This window comes from Rhopilema esculentum, chromosome 4 (assembly GCF_057945365.1).
Source record: "Rhopilema esculentum isolate cy_ngs chromosome 4, ASM5794536v1, whole genome shotgun sequence".
NCBI classification, from domain to species: domain Eukaryota; kingdom Metazoa; phylum Cnidaria; class Scyphozoa; order Rhizostomeae; family Rhizostomatidae; genus Rhopilema; species Rhopilema esculentum.
In genome coordinates, this window is record NC_142818.1 from 8,156,540 (window position 1) to 8,176,868 (window position 20,329).

Sequence of the window (20,329 nt, forward strand, 5' to 3'; positions counted from 1 at the left end):
CTCTGGTTCAGAGAAGTTATCAATAACTATAAAAATAGATAAAATTAGCTTGAGAGTAGCAAAATACCAAGCTAACGAAGCTAGAAATGAACGAAAAAAGTTCCCAGTCAAGAAGAACTGCTACTACATAGGAGTAAACTATGCAAAGATACGTTAGAGTAAACCTTCCAAAAAATTTGAAGCCTATTATTGCAAAAAGGTGAGGGGGGGCTATAGCCTCGGCTAGCCCAATGGCTGCGCGGTGCCTGCTTGTTTATGATCGTTTTTCGAGAGTTACTACTGTATGCTCTGCCTTGAAAAGCATACTAACTAACCGGCAATTGCCCATCCAGCCACAATTATCTTCCTTACAATAGACAATAGACGAAAGACAATATTTGATTGTCCTACATTTTATATGAACAATAGCTTGACCTGCGGTTGAAATCTTTTGGCAAAAAGTCTGGAAAAATGTTTTTGAAAAAATCTATCGATCCGAAAAGTAATTGTTACGGAAGATAGCTTTTTCTCTCAAACGAAGATTAGATAACGAAAACTACGTCAGTTTCTTATAGTCGGGCGTCTTTGCTGTCATAGAACTATTCGAACCCTCTAGTTGAAGTAATAGTGGCATATATCGTTGATCTGATAACCCTTTAGATCTCAAATCTTTTTATCTAAAAGCAGTAACGACATTTAAAGTTATTTCGTTTGTTCAGATTCTATTGAAAAACCATCAACAAGACACCCAGTGTCGCTTTCTGCTCTCTTGCACTACAAAGCGAGGTGTTTCGGAGATCTTTCAATACGTTTGAACATCCGTTTTTAGGTTTGGCTTTTACTTACCCACTTGTGTAAATTCAATATGAAATTTATTTTCCTTTAGAGGAAACTTAAAACATAAACGTCGTTAAGTATATTGATCCCTATAAACACACTTTGGTATATTTTGCATATTGAAAATTGAAAAGCTGCTAAACTGGTCGCATTTCTTGTTATAAACGCCACAGGCGTTACAGTAGCTACTATGCATATGTAGGTAATTAAAAAACATTATCATTTAACAACTTTGATGGCAAAGGGTAACACCTCACGTTCAGAACGTCTAATGTTCTTACCATTGGTGACATAAAACAAATAATTAATCCCCTCGTAACCTTATTATTTTGTGAAGATGGAATACGTAATGGAAAATGGAATGCCCTCGTAACCTGATTATTTTGTGAAGATGGAATACCTTTAAGAGGCAGCATTATCAATCCTTTTGCAAAGATGCAATTATTTTGTCTAGCTCCCCATTTGAAATGCATCGTTTTAATGCATCTTTGTTTCCTTATTTATTTTGTATACAAATGCCACCTTCCGATTTTCACACATGTGTTTGTTAATTGGATGGTTCAGAATGATAGCACAAAGCAAAAAAACATAATTGATAAGGTTTAAGTTAAACTGCAGATAATATATAATGCAGCAGTGTCAGGTTCTGGCGAATCGTGTCCTTTCTCCCAAGATTTTCGTAAGTCATGGTTGATTCCACGTAAATGTGGCGATAGCTCCGAATTCTGTTGGTAGGTTGCCTGTTTTATTGGTTGCCTGTGAAAACAGCAATGCTTGCATTCCTTGCTTCTCAAGTCAAAATCTGACCTGTTTTTCCAACATCTGACATGCAAAATCAACATTTGTGCACGACTTTAAACGAGATTCTGGTGTCTTTAGCATTCTATTTGTAAATAATAGAGGTGGAGATGAGGAAACTGGGCTGTCTATGATCGAGGATCCAGTCTTTCTTTTGGAATGATTAATGTATATTTGATCTTGTTTTCAATAACAACCTTTCATTTTGATTTTATAGACGTAACATCCTGCCATTAGTTATTATGTTCTTCCTCCTAGCATAATGTATTCAATTAAATCAAGGCTTCAGGAGAGGTTAAAAATTAGAAAATTCCTCAAGCCGGAGGTATTAATGGAGGTATTGAATTGTATTTTTGTATACCAGCATAATTTGTATTACTGCCAGCCAGGTAAGCCTTCAATGCGAAATCGGTTTTCGATGTGCGTCCCACAAAAAGATGGACATTTCCACCTCAAGACTTCACTGCCAAATGGCAGAGTGTATTTTTACATAGTTCTTCAGATATACATATCCTTTTTTCACTGTTTTCTTGCGCCATTAAGACAATTTTTCTATATTTTCAGGCCTTCTAGCAACCTCACATTAGCTTTCTTCGAAGTATATCGAAAGCCTATTTGCAATATCTCTGACTGTTACATTTTAATATTCGTTCAGCAGATTCTCTAAATTAGCCAAAAATTCCTGTCTTTTAGAAAGGGTAGAACACATTCTCTTTCCACACTCTGTAACCCTCAAAGAGCTGCCAAGTCTTGATACGCAGGGTTTAAGTGACTCTTTATGTGGGAAGACAGGATTTCATATAGGATTTGATTTGTACAGTTGCCTGATGATCGGATTAAGCGTGGCACTCCGAGTAGCAATTAAGAAAGGTGTTGTTCTTTACACCAAAAGCCTAGGACTTGATTTGATTTACTTTGAAACCGGTAATCGAGTAAACTTTTCTGATGATTCTGAAGAATCCAATTATGTTGTCAAGCTGAAGAAATTTTTTGTAATCAAAGTTAGCTGATAGAGGTAAAAACGGATTTTCTATTCTACCAAATGTTACTAAATGGATTTTTTGGAACAGCCGTTAAGAGGTCTTATTTCAAAATTTACATGGAAGATTTCATACTAGGAATCATTTCTTTAGTCTTTTGAAGATCCCATAATTGATCAGATTTCTGAGAAAGATGTCAATGCTTTATACGTCACTTTTTCATCCAATATGTTATGTACGTTGCATTACAAATCATTTCTCTTGAATTAAATTTTTTGGTGCAATTTTAGTTTCTAGCGGGAATCTATTGTTAAAAAAGCGAAGAGATCCCATCATCAATAGATGCATCAAGCAATTACAGTTTTTCAGCTGCAGTTTTTTATGATTGTGAAACTGCTTAAAAATGCTTTACTTAAAGCTTCGGACCGACGATTAAAGAGTTAATGGATAATTCTTATCAGAAATGCATTTTAGTTTGCTTAGGTTGGGTCACCTGACCTGATTCTTCAAAACTCAGAAACTACAATCGAGAATTCGAACTCTGGGCTCAAGAACTTTGGCAATCAGATATGCCGTTTTGAAACATAACAGAGTGTCAAATGAACACGTGTGAAATCCATCTTATGCACGATTGCTTAGCAACTAATTTGAAGATGCAAGGATTCAAGTCAAATTGTAAACACGAAATTAGGAGGTAGCACCTATAGAATTCTCAAGTGTTGACGACCCAAAATTCGTTTATAGAATTTTTGAATTTGAATCCGAAAACCTGAAAGATGATAATTAAAAAGCTCTTACTGTGCAAAAGCAGTCCGATGTCTTGCGAATTGCCTGTGATATTAGCTCATGCGCTTTCCCCATCATATCACTGTAATTTGGTCTCGGTTTTAAGCCAGTATAGCAGTGTACGAAAATTTTTATAAAATCAAAATCTTTCATTGACCACATCTCACCAGTTTTTAGACATATTGAACTGATTTAATATTTAGGATGTTTTAAGGTATTATTTCAGGATATGTTTTTTAATGTAAAAACTGTTTATAAATATGTTTTTAAGGGCATCAGGTCTAAGAACTCTAAATGATTTGTTGCTGAGCTCAGGTTTGAGCAGCTACCGTATTTTGTGATCAATGGGAAAGTCGTTCATATTTGTGTGGATGGAGGAAGGTTTATAGGCGGAATTTGCCTATAGAACTTTTTTTGATGACAGTATAAGCGGGGAAGCCATGGGTGGAAGAGAACACTCTTTCATACCCTTATCTCCTACTGTTTAAAAAAATTGATTGGTTTTCAATCAAATGCTTCCTTTTCTTCAAGAAGTCAGTCCACAGGCCCACAAACTACCTAATTCTTTGATATTCTTACAAATATGAAAATCTTTAGTTGAATAAGTCCTTAACAGCTGCAACATTTAATGCTACTTACATGATTCATAAAACAACTTTTACCGTTCTTTTTCAGCGAAAACTGATAAGTGAATTAGACTCTGAATTCGTCTAGACTTGAGGCCGTTGTCTGACAAAAAGCGTTGGTTTTCCATATCTTTCTTTTGCGCCGATTACGTCTTCGTTGTCCTAAAGATCATTTTATATCTAAATACTTCTTTACGGGTTTTCAGTATCATTTATAAATCAAACAAATAAAAAAGAGAATTAGAGGTAACTCTAGAATGGATATAGATTGCAGGTCAAAAATATTTTGCAGTAGGGCTTCGCTGGATAGGCCTAAAATATTTTGCAAACAAAGATACACACTAAATTAAAAAAGCTCCGTTGTAATTTGCTGGTACTGACGTCTAAGGGGCTCTAAGGAGCCTCTTAATTATGTTGAGTCAGCATTGCGACTGCTGTAGAGCATTAATAAAGTGCATACATTCCTAATGCCTAAATCAAGAGTCATTCCAACCTTCACTTGTTTACTGTGAGAAACACCAGTATATACTGTGAGGTTAACCCTCCTGAGATGAGCTCTTTAAAGATTACAATCTTTACGAAATATAACAGATATATAAAACTAATTTAGTCAAAATTACCATCTAAGATATGAACATCAGTACCGACATTATCTAAATCAGTTTAATTTGATTTCCTACCAGAGTTTCAGAAGCAAAAGCCAAAATAGAACGTGACCTTGGTCAAGTCAAATCTGTTTCTCTAGTCAATCTGCAAAATCAGTACCTTACAGAAATCTCTGCAAAACAATTAGCTTTTCAGAAATTTCAGAATTCCTTCCCACAAACTTTTTGATTAACCGTTGTTTTTGTTTGTGCAGATATAAGTGAGTTCGTTGGAGGTAGCGCCAAAGGGGGGCTGCCTTATTCTCTCTGTTCTTATATTTGTTGGATTTACTGGAAACTTTTAATGACGAATTTTCAAAGTAATAAGTTTCTATCACTGAGACTTTTATTGGTGTGTTTTTTATTCTGAAAAACTTTGCCGGAAAATTGGTCTTTTTGGCCCTCTCTATAAGTCAATCATTTCAGGGAAATTTACAACCAAGCGATCTTTCTGCTTTTTGCTTGAGGCTTTCAATGGGACAAATGAAAAGCTTGCTCGCAGAACCAATAGACGCCATGAATATTTTCAAATCTTCAATATTTCACACGCAATATCATCTTCTATTATTTAAGAGGGGTTCCACACTTTCTGCATATTGCGTATGTTTGTTCTGCCTCGTGACGTTGCTAGCCAATGTCCTTTTAAAATGAAGCAATGAATCGTCTGTAATACATGAATATCATTTACAATCTTCGCCATTTTATTTTTCACTTTTTCTTCCAGTACCTGGAATAAATGTTCGAAAGATTTCCAGGTCATGCTTCTCTTCAACTCCTCCAATGACGTCATCAAGAACCTCAGCAATATCCTCCTCCACCGCTTCTTTTAAGATCACAGGTGTGTCTCTAATGCTTCGTTAAAAGTAGTGTTGATGTAATTTGGAAAAAAACGTATGTGGTTATTCCATAGAGGTGAGTTATTCAGACACTTGAAAATACCGCAATGAATATCTTATGTTTGAATTGTACCTTTTCCCGTCTGCAATAATAATATATTCTTATTTAATAAACTTTGAACAATACTTTAGATAAACTGCCAATCGACGTTCAATATTCCCCGAATTTTGCCTAATTATAATGATTGTTATTTGTGAACGTTTCGACTTAAACGTGACAATTGCTACTCGGCCTCCAGACAAATGAAAAATGCCTTGAACATTTTAACAACGATCAACGGTTAAGATTTTAGGACAGCCTGCCATATACGCCTTCTCTGTTATTATCTCAATATATTATCATAAATCTTCAGTTATCATAAATTATCATAAAACCATACACAAGTTCACTAGACGATACCACCGGGAGCATGGAAATACAAAGCAGCCCTGTGGCGATTTAAAATCAAACAATCGAAATATAAAACTAAATAAACTACAATTAGAAGATACAAAATGGAAGAAAAAGAATAAAAATGAAAGATTAGATCAAACTATTTCTAGAAAGAGGAGAGAGGAAATATGTTGTTTGTATCAAAATTATTCAAATCATTTAGAGGCCTGGATATATTTTAACGTTGCAGCGAGAATTTTCGAATTGGTTTTCTTTTCTGTTGGTCTACCTATTTGGTCCATCTTTATCCAAGTCCGGGGCCAGTAGCGGACTAGGGGAACAAAAAACACCTCATAGATAAGGATGTATTCCCCCGCACAATTACTTACATCTCATAAGATATACATCAGCACAAGTTCAGTGCTTCAAAGAAGATGCTTGACCACTACATGAAAGAAACCTATTACTTAAAATTCTCGATTTCAGACATCCTTACTATGCAAGTTATCGTTTGTTTTAATTGTAATGAGGCAAGAGACAGTAGAATTTTGGAAAAAGTCGAAGAAAAATGCAGATTACTAGGATCAAACTAGCAAGGCTAGAATTGCAAGACTAGGATGCAAATAGAGAGATTAGGATATATTTATTTACATGAAGAAATTTGGGAGCAGACTTCCAGAACCCAAAAAGCAGGCTTTTCAATAAGCGATCAAGAAACCCCTACACAAGCTTAATGGTATCATTTTCTGTTGTTAATTTTTGTATAAAGCCCTGGCAAAACGACTAAACATGTTTAGTGAAATATTTAGTCGTTTCGCCAGGACTTAACTCTTATATCTTCCTCAAACCCTCATGTTACATACAATTTTGCCAAAAATCTGTGCCAATCTAAAATTCACATTTTACTTACAGTATATGCTGTAATAAAATGATTCTTATTCTATTCTGTAGCTTCAGTGAATGTTTTTGGCCTTTTATGATACCCCAAACACTTCTTTACAATTTCTAAATTAAATTACCATATGCCGGAAGTCTAAGTAGAGACTATTTTATTACACTTTGTCGCACGTCTGCTTTTATTTTTGTTCTTTGCTTTGACAGTATCGACAGCTTCAAGTATAGGTATGAATAACCAGCCTGCAAACAGCTCAAAGCAATCACGCTTTTCTATAACCGAAAATACTCCACTTACGGTTGGCACCAAGGCGATAACAACAGCATCAACATCTGATGCATATACTAATGCTCGTAATGAACTCAGTAAGCGTAACTAAAAATTACATAAATTTTATCTATAAAGTTAATTACTGTTGCTTTATTTGAAGGTGATAGCGATAAATGCGTCCTCCTATAAAATATATCCTGGCTTCATATAATATAGTATCAAATGATAGGATATATGTTGAAATACCTCATCTTATATTTTGTCTAGCATTTCTATCGTAGATTAAAACTGCTTTATTATTTTTTGACTTAAGTCTGGAAATTCCTTCAGAATCTGCATCTCCTTTCTATGATACTGACAAACTTACAAAATCCTTTTAGAAGGCAAAGTGTTGCTCTTCCCTTCCTCCGTTTCATCGCGTTTGCCCTTTTTTGTTTGTCGGTGATATTTGAATATTGACCTCCTTTGTACAGATGCTAATTATCTCATTTCTTTTGACGCGGTATTCGTTATCTCTACAGATTCGTTGACTATATCAGCGACTCCTTCTTCATACCAACTAATGCAGTCCACCTCAGTCGTGAAGGACAGAAACAAGATTTCCAAAGAGGTACTTCTTTTGGATGATTTGCAGCCTTAACTTTGATTGACCTGGATTTAGTGTTAGTGGTGTCAAGTTAAAATTTAATTTTAATTGATGGTATGTTACCCAAACTTGCATTCATTTACCATTAGAGTAATATGAGATGGAGCAATTATAAAGGTATTGGAAGTGAACGAAGGATATTACGAGTGAAGTATGGAAGGTGCACAAACTGCTGTCAATATTGTCTGAAGTCTCTACATTCATTGAATTTATATCTTATACACGAGTGCGATCAACGCTTATCTGTTCTCTTATCTCCCAGATTATGCCGTTCGTGAATAAAATAGTGAATTCAGGCTCAGCCTTAAGAGTGTCAGAAGAGCTCGCTGCTGCTGTCATTTCAACAAGAGAGGTAACAGCTGATGACTCTCATGTCATAATGGGTGTGATCGATCAAATTGCCAATGCATCAATCTATAAACCCAGTAGTATGGTCGAATGCCAAAATGTTACAATGGTAAGCAGCGTTATAAAGGTCTCTATTATGCCTTACCTATTGTTGGTTTAGGAAACCAGCCTCTTTATTTTCCGCAAACAGTTGAGTTTAAATCCACAAAAATCCACCAAGCTACCGCCAAATCCCCTTGGTTTTATTCAGAAGCGGATTTGTAGCTATTAGCCATTTGCAGGTTCCCAGTACTTATACAGTTTTCCTTTCCATCTCATGTGCCTAACAGCCTATTATACACCTTACAAAAAGTTTTGCTTGGCGTTCAAAATGACTTTTTTGAACATTGGTTCACTGCCCTTAGCTGATAAACCGTAAGCTTAGGTCAATGTAAAAACAAGGCTAAAAAGCATTGAAATGAGTTTTATAGCAGATACATACTTTGGTATATCTATTTATAGATCTCAGGTCTTCTCTAGGCCCAGGTGTCTTACTGCTAGCTCTAAGAATATCATTCACCGAAACGTTTCACAAGGTACATTAATGTGATGCTGGATACCTTAGCTATAGCAAATAGTTTTTTTACACTTGAATGCTGCAATATAAGCTACAATCCTTGTCAAAACACTTAAAAAACGTCCCTAAACTTTTCACGCAGCCTCCCCTCCCCCTTCCCCCTAAACAATGTTGAATATTTTTATGTTTATAAACTTGCTTTTTGATGTGCAAAGTTCTGCTTCAATCAAATAAAGTAAAAATTGCTAACCGACATTGTTAAGGAGGGAGGGTAAGAGTGGTGTTCGGTGTTGGGAGTTGGGTGGTCCGGGGGAAGTAGAAAGAGCTCTCTTTTGCGTTTTTCAAGTGATTTTGGCAAGGATTGAATCTCTTTTAAAGGAGATTTTCAAAGAGTACACGGTGATATATATGTACTTTAAGGGCATCTAGAATTTCTGCATGCGTGCAACGTGCATGGCACGGCTTCATTCGGAGCAAACGAATTGACTGAATCAATTGACTGCCCGTCATACTATGGTATAAAGAATGGTAATCTTTTGAAAGAAATTTGTTTTCTTATCTAGAATGTCATAAGAAGCTGCTCTAAAATGGCAAAGAGTAATTTTGAAAGGGAAAATTATCGCAATCTTTCATCGGTGAGTACCGTTAAGATTCAGTAAGACAGTGTTTATCATAGAGCATGATTAGTCTGTCCTTCAGCAGGATTTGTTAGACAGGTACAATCCGTTTATTAGGATTAGTCTTTACCTCAGTACGTTACCTTGAGATAAGTAAAGTTCCCTGAGTAAGATAGTTACGATTAACAAATATAATTCGTTGATAAGTATCTATTTTACTTAAGTAAGATTCTGTTCAACGGTAAGTTAGATTGTTGAAAGTTTAGGTAGGGCAGACGTATTTCTTATAGTACCATAGTAATTGTAAACTGTTGTATAACATTGAAATGATTTTTTCCTTTCAGGAACTTGTTCCAAGAATAACAAGAACGTTAGAAAGTCTTGGTGACGTTATAGGCAGCGTTTTGAAAGAAAACCAAACTTTTCTTATGGAAGATGATATTCTTGGTGAGTGCGTGTTTCTTTTTAAAAATTTGAAGCTAAATATGACAAGCTAATTTCTCTAATCTATGAAATTCACTATTTCCATCTTTTGAAGATTTTCTCAAGAACTATCAAGATGAGAAGGTTCTTTACTTGATATATTAAGAATGAGCTAGGATAACTGGGACTAATTTTAAATGCTTATTTTCAGTTGATTTTCCTTCCGTGTTGCGTAATTACAATCCAGATATTACAATCCTTGTCAGTATTGTGACAGAACATCAGATAGTAATTTGATAGTTAATTCTAGCAAGTGCAACTGCCGATTGTGTCGTGTTATAATTACATGCCCAGTCAAACGCCAAATAAAGAGAAGATCAAACATCAAACAAAGTGGAATTCCAACATTAGATAATAAATACCAAACATTAAGAAGATTGAAAATCAAATGTCAACAATGAAGATCAAACACCAGATTAAGCAATAAATTAAAAAAACTAGTATCTCTATCTTAGTCATCTTATGTACATTGCGTTTGATGAAGTTATATATTTTACTTTGCAGCAATCGAAGTCACCAATGTTGATACAACAAACCCTGTTGACAGATCTTTTCCATCTTCGTTGAAAGCAAAAAACAGAGAAGATATAGTCATCATTCCAAAAGAGATTTTCCTTGCAACAACAGGTTCTTGCTAATTGCCTTTAATATTTCATTTCAACTGAATAGAGGAGTAAATCATTTACTGCAGCATAATGGTCAAGTAATGTGTGTTACCATTTTATGTTGCAAGCTATATAATGATACTATTATTCCTTGTTTTCTACAAAAGAAATGTCTACATTCCATCAATACATGAAGTACCTTCGGGTACTGTCCAGCATTTAAGGATTGGGTTAATTGTTTCAGGTGCTTCAATATATACATACACATTCTGCTAAAAATAATCTCATCTTTTTTCTTTAGTGCGTTTTTTACATCCTGCTGTCTTTTTACATAAAATAGCCGTTAGTGCTATTGGTTCCAAAAAATTTTATCTTTTTTCTAAAATATTACTAGATAACTGAATACTACTTTCGACAATTGGAGTTTCAACCAATATTATGCGGAACTTGAAATTTTGCAGCTAGACTGAAAGCAGTATTCAAAGCTTTGAGCCAAGCTTGGTTGAGAAATAGAGTGATAATAGAAAAAAAATTTGTCCTTTGAATTTATAAGTTTGGAAGTTTGCAACTACGAAATCTGCATAAGAAATCTTTTGTTATTCTGTGTTAGATAGCCTGGCTTGATTCTTTAAACAGGTAGCGTTGACGTCATTCTAGTGCAGATGAGCACAAACTCAACATACAACAACAGGTAGGACTTAATTGTCTTCCGTCATGTACCGATATGTGATAGCATTAGAACGTTATGCATCCACTATTCTTTTTTCTTATTGAAAGTAATTTCTTCAAACAGAACTTGAAAAATCATTGACGAAACGCCTATGAAACTTCAATAACAAAAAGATCCACAACTATTTATTTTTTTATAAGCATTTACTGGAATACTATAACATAACATAACATAACATAACATAACATAACATAACATAACATAACATAACATAACATAACATAACATAACATAACATAACATAACATAACATAACATAACATAACATAACATAACATAACATAACATAACATAACATAACATAACATAACATAACATAACATAACATAACATAACATAACATAACATAACATAACATAACATAACATAACATAACATAACATAACATAACATAACATAACATAACATAACATAACATAACATAACATAACATAACATAACATAACATAACATAACATAACATAATAAAACATGTTGAAAGGGGCTGGAAATTTGCAATGTTTTTCCAGTTGCCCGTTTCTGCTTTTCTCTTTCTGGTCTTCAGGCTATTTTATTTAAAAAGTTTTCTATAGATTTAATCTTTTGTCGATGTAAGTATGATTCCTTAAGGGAACCAGATTTAGCGGGACTTGGAAATTTTACTACTTTGTCGGAGTCTTTAGGAAAATATTGCCTTGAGATTAACCCTGAATACTGAGCATTTAGTGAAGAATGAGAGAAAGAAAACCTCTGACTCTTGAGTTGCTAGACTGAATGAGAACCTAAAACTTTTATTGATTGTACCATCTATTCATTGATCACAGTAATTAGCTATCAATATACACTTTGTAGCAATGCAGACAATAACTGAACTTGAATCACATTTTGCTTCCAATTCTGTCAACGTTTTCTTCACATACTCTAATTGCTGTCAACGTTGAATTCAACAGACACTTCCAGACGTTATTTTGTATTTTCAGCCGCGATGTGAATGGATCAAATGTCCTGGCTCTTTCGAACATTATTGCAGTCAAACTCAGCAAAGGAGATTCAAGTTCTCTAGTCAAGCCTATTACTATACGTAATAAATTGTTAAGAGAGGTATGTATTGCTCCTATTGCGCTGTGGATCTCCCTTTCTTTCATTTGTTTTATGAACCGGCTTATTTTTCTCGATATCTTTTACATGAATTGGTTTTATCACAAACTTTTTTTACCAAGTATTGGCTTTATCAAAAATATCCAAGCTTTACTAACAACATGAGTTTCTCTCGCCGGGTGCCATTATCCCTGTTTGATACTGAGCCTTGCATATTTGCGAAAATTTTGATGCTTTTGGTGCTTTTATGTTCATTTTTCGATTCTTTTCTTTGTTTACTATGCCTTTCGGCCTTCGCCTTCAACCTCGTTTCGTGATCCTTTTTGTTACTCATAGATTTCCCATGCGCTTGTCCTTTTCTTCTTTTTCTCAAATCCTTCTACAGTTTCACCTACCACAAAGTAAATTATCAGTGACCTTTAGAAACACTATTTAATTTCAAATTCTTCATATATTTTTAAAGCAAGCTTGTGATCTTTTATCTCAATGTACAAATTGTTAAGGAGCCTACTAATGTTATTTATTTTTAATCATTTTCATTAACTTATATTGTTAATACTTTATGTACCACTTAGCCTGACCTTTCCTGTCAACGTTTAAAGTTTTCCTTGTAAAGTTTTTGTTTTGCTTGGTATTTAGTATGAGTTTATATTATCAGTTCTCTAAGATCGTATTACCTTACAGAATAAATTACTGTATTGTACTAATTAGACACGAATTTGTAAGACAGATCGTAACAGGAACTTTGTTTTTGATGTGCTACATACAGTTGGTCATTAAGAATATTATAGTTTCATGTTGAGTTTTAAGGAATTGGTCGTTTGCCTACTTTTATTTTTCTGTTCTTAAAACTTTTCTGACAAAATCTCGTTTAGAGCTTTACCTCCCTTTTAATTTGAACTTCTTCAATGTTTCAGGTATCTGAAAACCAACTCGTTCGCGGTGGATTTTGGGAGGCTAGAAGGTAACCCCGCTAGCCAAGAAACTTCACTTTGCTCAAATACTTTTACTACCATCAAAGAAATTCACAAAACATTAATGGTTGGGTTGTTTTCAGTGAAAGTTTTTGCTACAAGTTCTGAAAAGCCTTTTGAGTCTCTTGAAAACGCTCTTCATTTTTTACTCAAAAGTTTAAGAAATTTTCTCGTGTGTGCATACATTGAAAATCAGCTCCTTGAATGTGGGGTTGTTTAGTGTGTTAGACTAAACTACCCAGCCCTGACAAACAGTTACCTCATTACCTGTTATATAAAAGCTATATGGCTAAGTGAAGTATCTGATTTTAATATAAAGTTAAAAAGGTCTCTAAAATTCTTACATCTAAAGAAAAATGCAACTACATGAAACATCTGATTGAGAAGAGTGTCAGCTCTGTTTTTAAAATACAATGCTGACAGACATCTCCGGTTTTCCCTCTGAGAAGACGATAAAACGAATATAAAGAAACGTGAATTAAGTCAGAAATTTTCCTCAAACCTTTCATCAATCACCCTTTTTAATTTCTCATTCTAATCTAACTTCACATTTTATCAATGAAATTATCATAATTTTCAGTGGAGATTCGTCTGGGGGATGGTCTTACAAAGGGTGCTCAACAGCTAGAAAAGGGGATGTTGTCGAAACTAAGAGCAATCATATGACAAGCTTTGCCGTGCTCATATCTTTTAAGAAGGAAAAGGTAAGTTTACTTTAATTTGTTTCAGGCCATAAATTTTGGCTTCAACCTTCCAATTTACCGAATTTTCTATAGATATGCCAACAATGCAAATGACGAACTGCAAAAAACTTACTTGATTTTGAAATTGCGTATGAAAAAACGTTAGAACTAAAGTGCCATACTTTGATTAGAAATTTGGTTACCGATAACAAGCATTTTTCCTAAACTTTTTTATCAATCAAGATTTTCTGAGGGAAGATTTTTGAGGGTACTTTTCAAATTTTTTTGATGGTTTCAGGGGACACTTATTCGAGTGGGGCTTTTTTTAGGATGGGCGCTTTTTAAAGGAAATACGGTAGCGTTAAAGATGATGTTGCTTCTTAGAGAGCTCAAATCAATATACTAAGTATTTCAGCATTTGTGAAGGCTCGTCTGTTTTTAAATGCCTTAGATTTCAAAATCATTAATTTTTAAAACTGTAGCATGAAGTATCAGAACAAATTTGACAAGCGAAAGTTACATTTGATAACATTTTAGCTAATGTAGGTTTTGATTGGAAACTGAAATTCCGCCTAGCTTCAGGTAATCAATAAGCTGCCAATAGAAAAAATATTTGCACAGAATCGCAATGATGAAAAAGTAAATTTTGATCTTCTTAGTTCTCACTTAGTTGTAAAAATTGAAATATTCTTCTACATTTTTCGAAACCATGAAATATAAAGAAGTGAATTAGCATTTCTAATGATAAAATTATCAACATAACGACTGTAATGATATTAAATCTGAAATGAAAGGTCTTGCTTCTCTTTTTTTCCTTCTTCTTCTTCTTCCTCCTCTTCTTTTTCTTTGTTTTTCTTCTTCTCTTCTCTCCTCAACCTTCTTTTCCTTTTCCTCCTTTTTTTCATTTCTACTACATCCCTTTTTCTTCTTCTTTCTTTTCTACTTTTTATCTTTCTTTTCCTTCGGTTTCTTTTCCCTCTTTCTCCTCTCTCTCATTCTGCAAAACAAGACCTCTTGTCGAAACAGTTTTTCTCGAGCCTTTATCGTGAACTTAACAAAACCTTTTTCTGTCACTGTTCCAACAGAGCCTTCTTATTCAATTCCTTACTTCCTTCCGTTCATCCTTTATTATTTTCTTCAGCAGACGTTCATAGCTGTGACTATGTGGTGCCCCCTTTATTTTTCATGCAGTGTCATTGCATGTTAAGACTTAATAAAGTAAAGTATTCCAGTTTTCACATAACATTGTTCCTGCTACTTATTTTGAACTTTTTTCAGATTCCTGACCATCACGTTAAAGCTCTTGGTTTTATTACCTCCATCGGCTGTGGTATCTCTTTGTTCTGTTTGCTGTTAACCTTTGCAACTTTTGTCACTCTAGAGTAAGTACTATTGGCTGATTTTATGAAAATCATTTTTTGTCTACTCGTGTTCTGCAAAACATTTGCGGATTTCAGTTTGCTTCAAATCTGTATGAGTCCCTTAAGTCCAGAGGAATTGCTGTTTCAAGTATATAGCAGTAGATGTTTTAAAACAGTTAGTTGAAACTGGTAACACATTTGCATAGTAGAAAGTAAAAGATCTTCTCTAGTCGTTTTTGGCTGCAAATAGCGCAAGATCAACCAAAATATAGTTGATTTCTACATGACTGCAAATTAACAAGTTTACATAATAGATAAGATGTGTGAGAAAAAGACGGTTTTAAGTTTCACCACAAATTTAGTGAAGTTTCACCACCACTAGGAATCTTGCAAACTTGTCTATTCGGTATCTAGACCTCCAGAACCTGGCAAAAGAAATCTTCTTCAAGGTCACATTACAGATGATGCTAAAGCAAAACCTTTTGTGGGATACAAACGTGTTTTGCATTACTTGCAATCTTCATTTCATTTCCATCTTTTATACTCTTATAAATATAATTGTATCTTTTACTGGCTGGTCATTTCAATAGTTTCGAAAAAACGACCTACAATTATTTTCATTCTAGTTAATGATACTTACAAAAAATTTAGTTATCTTTAAAAAGAAGGTTTTTTTACAACTGACTTGTATTTTTTCAAAATGTCTTACAATGTTAAATAGCTAGAATATGCATGTTTTCTAATTTCAATATGTAAACTTATATACAGGCTCGTGTGTCTACAAAAGTAACTTTTCTAGGATTTTTCTCATGGCAAAAGATTATAAAAAGTTTTACTTTCAATTCATCTTGAGTGAATTAGAATTTCCATGCTTAAGATGAAGTATCAAGTATCTTGGTATAATATGAGCAGCAACTAGTAATACAAATTTTCATTGTGTTCATAGCCTGCGTGCAGACTTTACTATCCGTTGCGAAGTAGAGCTCTATTGGCTCTCCTTCGCAACGAATAGTAATATCTGCACGCAGGCTAACATTTTCTGACTCCACAAAACGAAGATTCCTATCATTGATTATAGGATTCTTCATTTTCATTCAACTTTCCAAAGAAAGCAGAGTTACTTTGTTTTGAAAATGTTTTCAATTATTGAATCTGAATCTATTTACGTGAAAAAATCGTTATAGCTTTGTATGCAGGTAATGGATCTTAAAATTGTATATAATTTGCTACTCTAACCTGTTTACCACATGGTATTCTCTTGTAATCATTCATTCAAAATGTGTTTTAACTAAGAATCAATACTACCAGCTCTATTGGTGAATTTTGTAACTGCACTGGTAGTAATTGCAGTAATGCGTCTGTCCATAGCTCGTTGGATCCTGAAAGAACTGCTATTCATACCAACCTTGTCGTCGCGCTTGGTATTGCCCAGATTGTATTCCTTGCAGGGATAAATGCAACAGAGAACAAGGTATGACACCATATGCAATCTTAGAAATCATGTATAGATAATCAGGCCCTATGAGAGTTCGCTTCGCTTCACACGAGCCTTCCATATTTGTGACTCTTGTTTATTTTGAAAATTGTTTCATGGAGGACACGTATTGGTAAACAAATTGGTATTGACACACAGGTGCGGCTATGACGTAAATCTTGGCATTTTTTAATGTTGTGGTTTCAAGAAACGTAGTGTTTTCACATTATTTGCTTCGAATGTTATATGTTATATTTCTGTTGGAAAACAGTATTTCAAATTGTTACAATTATGTTATAAATCAAGGGTGCCAAAATATTTTTACTCTCAACTGCAGAGATTTCTGCTTTATTCAGTTGGTATAAAGCTCCTGATTCTCTGGTGCACAGTCGCATTACATTTTTAGATATTATTTATATAGTTATTAGTATTTATTAATATCTAAAACTAAAGCCTTATTAAGCCTTAACAGATCTGTTGATGCAGCACAAATTTAGCTTTTTATTGGGCCTATTCGGCTTCAGGACATTTCTCGTCTGTTTACATAACGGCCTATTTCATGAATGGGCCTAGCACTGCAGCACCCGTAGCATCCATCTTCATCCGGCTCCTGTCTCAAACTATTGGATCCAAGGTGCTACTTTTCTAGTGTTTGTTCTGTCAGCATCGTCGTCATGTTTGGCAAATTAATTATTGCATGCCACAGCATACCCGGAATCTTATGTCAGGTACAATATAAAAAAGCGTGCAAACAGTGAATTTTTTACAGCCTTTTGTACACACAAACTTTAAATAAAGGAATAAAGGTTTATTCCAGGTTGAATAGTATCCAAGGGTGGTACAATTCCTCAAAAATTGCTTAAAAGACCTAGCTGCTCGAGTCTTGTTTACATATTTTTTACTTCTAAACTATGTGCGTCACTTTGTAGCAAAGAAATATTTCTAACTAGAAAAGGAAGTTGACTGAGTTATATTTTTTTTTAAATTGAAATTAATTTTGTTTTCGAGTTACAGACGCTTTACTTTCTGAAGTTTATTTATGTAGATGACCTTTTCTATCGGAAGAAATCCCATTTTTTTAAACAAACGATCTTGCCCTTTTTGCGTAAGTTATAAAGATACTCAATACCTTTGCCGACAACTGGGGGCAACACCTTGAATAAATATCTAAATTCTACTGATAAACCGTGCCAAAAATAACCAGTTTATAATGATTTAATTTGTCATAGGTTGTGGGTAGATAACACAAAGTGGGTTGATAATAAGACTTGAATAATTGGATAAGACTTGTGATTATGTATCACATGTCATGGCTTTGCGTACGTCTATTTACAATTACTTGACTTGCTTATTGATTTGTATGAAAGTTGCTATGCTGTTCACAAACTGATTTGAGGCCACAATTTCTGTATTGTTGTTTAGAGCATGAAGATCATTAAAACAATCCCCTGAAATGATTTTGAGGACCTTTTCAACTATTATTCACTCTGAACATCCTGGAGATAAATTTCTTTGTTTTCCTTAATAACCTCTACTCTCTGTTTGACTTTCTTGCAATTTAACAACGGTGATTGCCTAATCTACAAACAGTTGTGCACTTATAAAGCTAATGAAATTGCGAATGTGCAAGTGCAGGTGACAACACAGATTTCAGTGAAGCTTTTAGTTCATTTAGATTAAATAAACGGATGTTTGTTTGAATTCCATCTGCTTTCACCTGCATTTACAAAGCAAAACACCCCATGGTCTGCATTCTTGCAAATTTGCTTAAAGCTTGCAGTCTCTCCTGGTCGTGCAGTTCTATTACAAAGCTTTAGTAGGCACATACTGCCCAGTTTGCCAAGGGAACGTATTCGTTAGAGGATATCGAAAATTGGTAGGTAGTTCCTAGTTTATATCAGTAAGGATCGTAACAATTTGCTTCGTTATGTGCCCGTGAGAATTTCTGCAATGCACAAATACCTGATCATAAATGGAAAATTATATTGGAAGATTCAATTGAAGATATGGAAAGACATCTTTGAGAAAAGGAGAATAGACTAATAAAGGAACGTTGAAGAGCCATTGCTGTTTCTTTACTAATGCTTCTACGCAGCTAATATTTGTGAGGCCGACGAGAAGAGAAATATATGATTTTTGCCTGAATCATATATGGCATGTTTCACAGGCTAAAGACGACATCTTCTTCGAAACTCTTGGTATCATTTTGTTGTTTTCTCTGCATTGTCAAGTGAAGAGCACCGTCGCATTCAACTAAGTGTTGGTTTGGAGCAGTAGTGAAGTTATCTGGAGTAGTAATTCGTTACAGCTGCGAGGAAAATATCGGTATATAAGACAGTAATGAATTACCATTGAGATTTAGGTAATTAATTTGATTCGCTGCCCTTTCGGAGGAGACATGGGCCATGCAAGTGATGTCATCGTATATAGTGTAATTGGGATTGTAACTGTGATATTAAACACAATAGAGATAGTTTTGATAAAAAGAACAAAATCTAAGTTAAAGACGTACCAGCAACTGCTGCTGAGCCTTGCGATCAGTGACCTCCTGGTAGGCCTAACCAGTGTAATAAACAGCATTCTAGCAGCACGTGTATCGACACAACTTTCAAGGCAAGTTTTCACTTTCATGGTCATCTATTCATTTACAGCCTCGGTTATTAACCTGTTTATAATCGGCGTTGATAGGTTGGTGGCCGTGCGGTACCCTCTGAAGCATGTTATCTGGGTTCGAAAGGGTACGATCATAAAAGCTGCCATTTATTCCTGGATTTTCCTAGGCATTGAGGTAATTGCTTTTACTTCAATAGGTATTGCCATTCCTAGTTCTATGCATGGGCCAGTATTATTTTATTTATGGGCATTCCCAATAATTATCATTGGGTCCACAATTGTCTTCCTCATACTCTACGGTTGTATCTGTTATTTTGCCATGCATGCACAAAGCAAAGCTGAAAGAATTCTAAATGACGATATAAATGCAAGAGGAAAGAGGCAGCTTTCCAGCACCAATATTGCCTATATTGCAACTACAAAGAAAGAGGAAGCTCACATTAAAAAAGGCATTTTTCACGAGATTCCTAGTGGGCACACTTCTGCGATGAAATTGCAAAGCATTTTCACCAGTAATGCTCTGCAGGCAGAAGAAATCAATCAAGCAGTAGACCAAGAACAACAGATGGCTCTTGATAAAGATCCTTCAGGGCCCTCACCTCAAGCAAATCTTCAGCCTTCAAAGGAAGTGAAAAAAACCAAGCCTGTATGCAGATATTGCAAAAAGCAAAGAGCACTGGTCATCACTTGCAGCATGGTTGTTTGTTCGTTTTTTGTATGTACCTTGCCTTTTGCCATAGAAACTCTTGCATCTACTAGCCAAAGGTTTGAAGTGCTTCTTGTTGTTAACTCCCTTTGCAACCCTCTAGTGTACTTCTTCAAAGGCCTGTGGGGAGAGAAAAGGCTCCGCTCCAGCAAGAAAAAGAACCATATTAAAGTTGCTCCTAATTCGGTTAGTTGTCAGTGCGCCAAGCTGAAGGACGTTAAACACTGCTAGTTGAATCAAATGATTTACAGATGAACTAATGGAAAACTGAAAGGAAGTTAGTGACATCAGATACTCCCCGTCAGACTCAGCCCTTTTTTTACCATTGACACCAGCAGTCATGTAGCAGAAAGACCATAAGGATATATAGGC

General features: G+C 34.8%; 1 protein-coding gene across 9 annotated transcripts in view; it reads left to right on the top strand.

The window, feature by feature from the left end:
* LOC135690509 (uncharacterized) overlaps positions 1-20,329 on the top strand; it is a 76,620-nt gene that overhangs the window by 33,859 nt on the left and 22,432 nt on the right. For 8 of the 9 annotated variants that reach the window (XM_065208076.2, XM_065208077.2, XM_065208078.2 and 5 more), the window contains 13 exons: positions 5,375-5,488; positions 7,021-7,179; positions 7,606-7,694; positions 7,993-8,187; positions 9,198-9,269; positions 9,596-9,698; positions 10,239-10,361; positions 10,976-11,030; positions 12,029-12,149; positions 13,064-13,110; positions 13,701-13,824; positions 15,082-15,185; positions 16,533-16,635. In XM_065208076.2, coding sequence (XP_065064148.2) covers positions 5,375-5,488; positions 7,021-7,179; positions 7,606-7,694; positions 7,993-8,187; positions 9,198-9,269; positions 9,596-9,698; positions 10,239-10,361; positions 10,976-11,030; positions 12,029-12,149; positions 13,064-13,110; positions 13,701-13,824; positions 15,082-15,185; positions 16,533-16,635 — 1,409 coding nt within the window. The remainder of the gene's footprint in view (positions 1-5,374; positions 5,489-7,020; positions 7,180-7,605; positions 7,695-7,992; positions 8,188-9,197; positions 9,270-9,595; positions 9,699-10,238; positions 10,362-10,975; positions 11,031-12,028; positions 12,150-13,063; positions 13,111-13,700; positions 13,825-15,081; positions 15,186-16,532; positions 16,636-20,329) is intronic. The other variant, XM_065208084.2, reaches the window with a different exon arrangement.